At 53.0% G+C, this 1,475-nt stretch overlaps 1 protein-coding gene across 1 annotated transcript in view; it reads left to right on the top strand.

The window, feature by feature from the left end:
* The window catches only part of LOC108639140 (zinc finger protein 638-like), a gene marked incomplete at its 5' end in the record, with an annotated part of 33,407 nt that overhangs the window by 18,134 nt on the left and 13,798 nt on the right, over nt 1-1,475 (top strand). Inside the window, 2 exons of the mRNA XM_029958636.1 lie at nt 388-528; nt 933-1,058. Coding sequence (XP_029814496.1) covers nt 388-528; nt 933-1,058 — 267 coding nt within the window. The remainder of the gene's footprint in view (nt 1-387; nt 529-932; nt 1,059-1,475) is intronic.

The following is a 1,475-nucleotide window of genomic DNA, read 5'->3' as shown; positions in this document are numbered from 1 at the left end:
AAGAACAGCAGTGACAGAAGGCTTTGGTTAAAGCCAGCAATAAACCACTTCCCAAGGAACCCCAAAGGCTTGAATTTCCCATTGGGAATGTTCCTGGGGAGATCTGCTCCCTCCTTATGGTTCTCCTGGCTACAGACAAAACTGCTCCAGTTTGTTGGGAATTGGTGTTTGCAAAACACACCCAACTTCCAAATATGAAAGGTCAGACTTCTTTGGGATTTTAGGAGTCTGCTGGTGCCTTTATGTCCCTTTGATCCTCCCCAAATCCTGGGATTTATTTGATGTTTCTGGGCACTGCCTGGGGATTGAGGTGTCTCTGAGGCTCTGCTGCCCCATGAAGGTGTGTGCCAAGGTTAAAGCAGGTTTTGCCATCCCTTTTTTTTTCAGGTGAACACTGAATCCATCCATAACCAGTTTGTGCACCTGGGGAATTTGCCAGATGATGGATACAGGGAGCTGGAAGTGGTTTGTGTGGGGCTTCGCTTCGGGAAGGTCGACCATTATGTTGTGCTGAAGAACAAAAACAAGGTAAGCACATTAAATAAATTCTGCAAAGGACCTTTTGGGGAGGGGAAAAAAATTAGGGTTTTCGTGGGGGAAACCTGGGAAAAAACTGGATTTCTGAGGAGGAGTGAAAATGCCAGAATTGCTAAAACTTTTGTTTTGGCACATTTCAAAGGCAGTGACTCACTCTGCTCTTTTATTCAGTTTTCGTATTTTCATGTGTAAATCTAAAAATCCAACCAAAAGCTGAGGTGTTTTCAGCTTCAGGCCACGGGGTGGAACTTTTTAAAGGTGACTTTACAAAACCCTCGTGGCTGGAAGGTGAGGGGTGGGAGGTCCCAGCAGGGAAGGTGCTTTGCTGGGCCTGTTCAGGAGCAGGGAAGGGGAGGAATCTCAGCTGTTTGCAGGCTGTGCTCTGCTCCCTCCAGGCCATCCTGCAGCTGGACACCCCCAGGTCAGCCCGCTCCATGCACAGCTTCCTGCAGCAGTACCCCTACAGCATGGGGGAGCACACCCTCAGCTGCTCCCTGTCCCCACGGGGGGACCCTGCCCAGGTAACTCCTGCTCTGTCTGCCCTGGGGCTTGAGGGGATGGAACAGCCTGGAACAGGGAGCTGGGGTGGAACAGGGAGCTGGGATGGAACAGGGAGCTGGGATGGAACAGGGAGCTGGGATGGAACAGGGAGCTGGGATGGAACAGCCTGGAACAGGGAGCTGGGATGGAACAGCCTGGAACAGGGAGCTGGGATGGAACAGCCTGGAACAGGGAGCTGGGATGGAACAGCCTGTGCCCAGGGAGCTGGGATGGATCAGCCTGTGCCCAGGGAGCTGGGCTGGCACTGCCACTGCTGCCTCGGGATCTGCTGCTGGGGATGGGACTGTCCAGCAGCTGGGAGTGGCTCAGCCAGTCTGTGCTCTGGGATGGAATCCTGCAATGGTTTGGGTGGGAAGGGGCCTTAAAGCCCATCCAGT

The sequence above is a fragment of the Manacus vitellinus genome, unplaced genomic scaffold (assembly GCF_001715985.3).
Source record: "Manacus vitellinus isolate BGI_N305 unplaced genomic scaffold, ASM171598v3 scaffold_162_pilon, whole genome shotgun sequence".
Classification (NCBI taxonomy): domain Eukaryota; kingdom Metazoa; phylum Chordata; class Aves; order Passeriformes; family Pipridae; genus Manacus; species Manacus vitellinus.
This window is presented reverse-complemented; position numbering and strand designations above follow the sequence as displayed.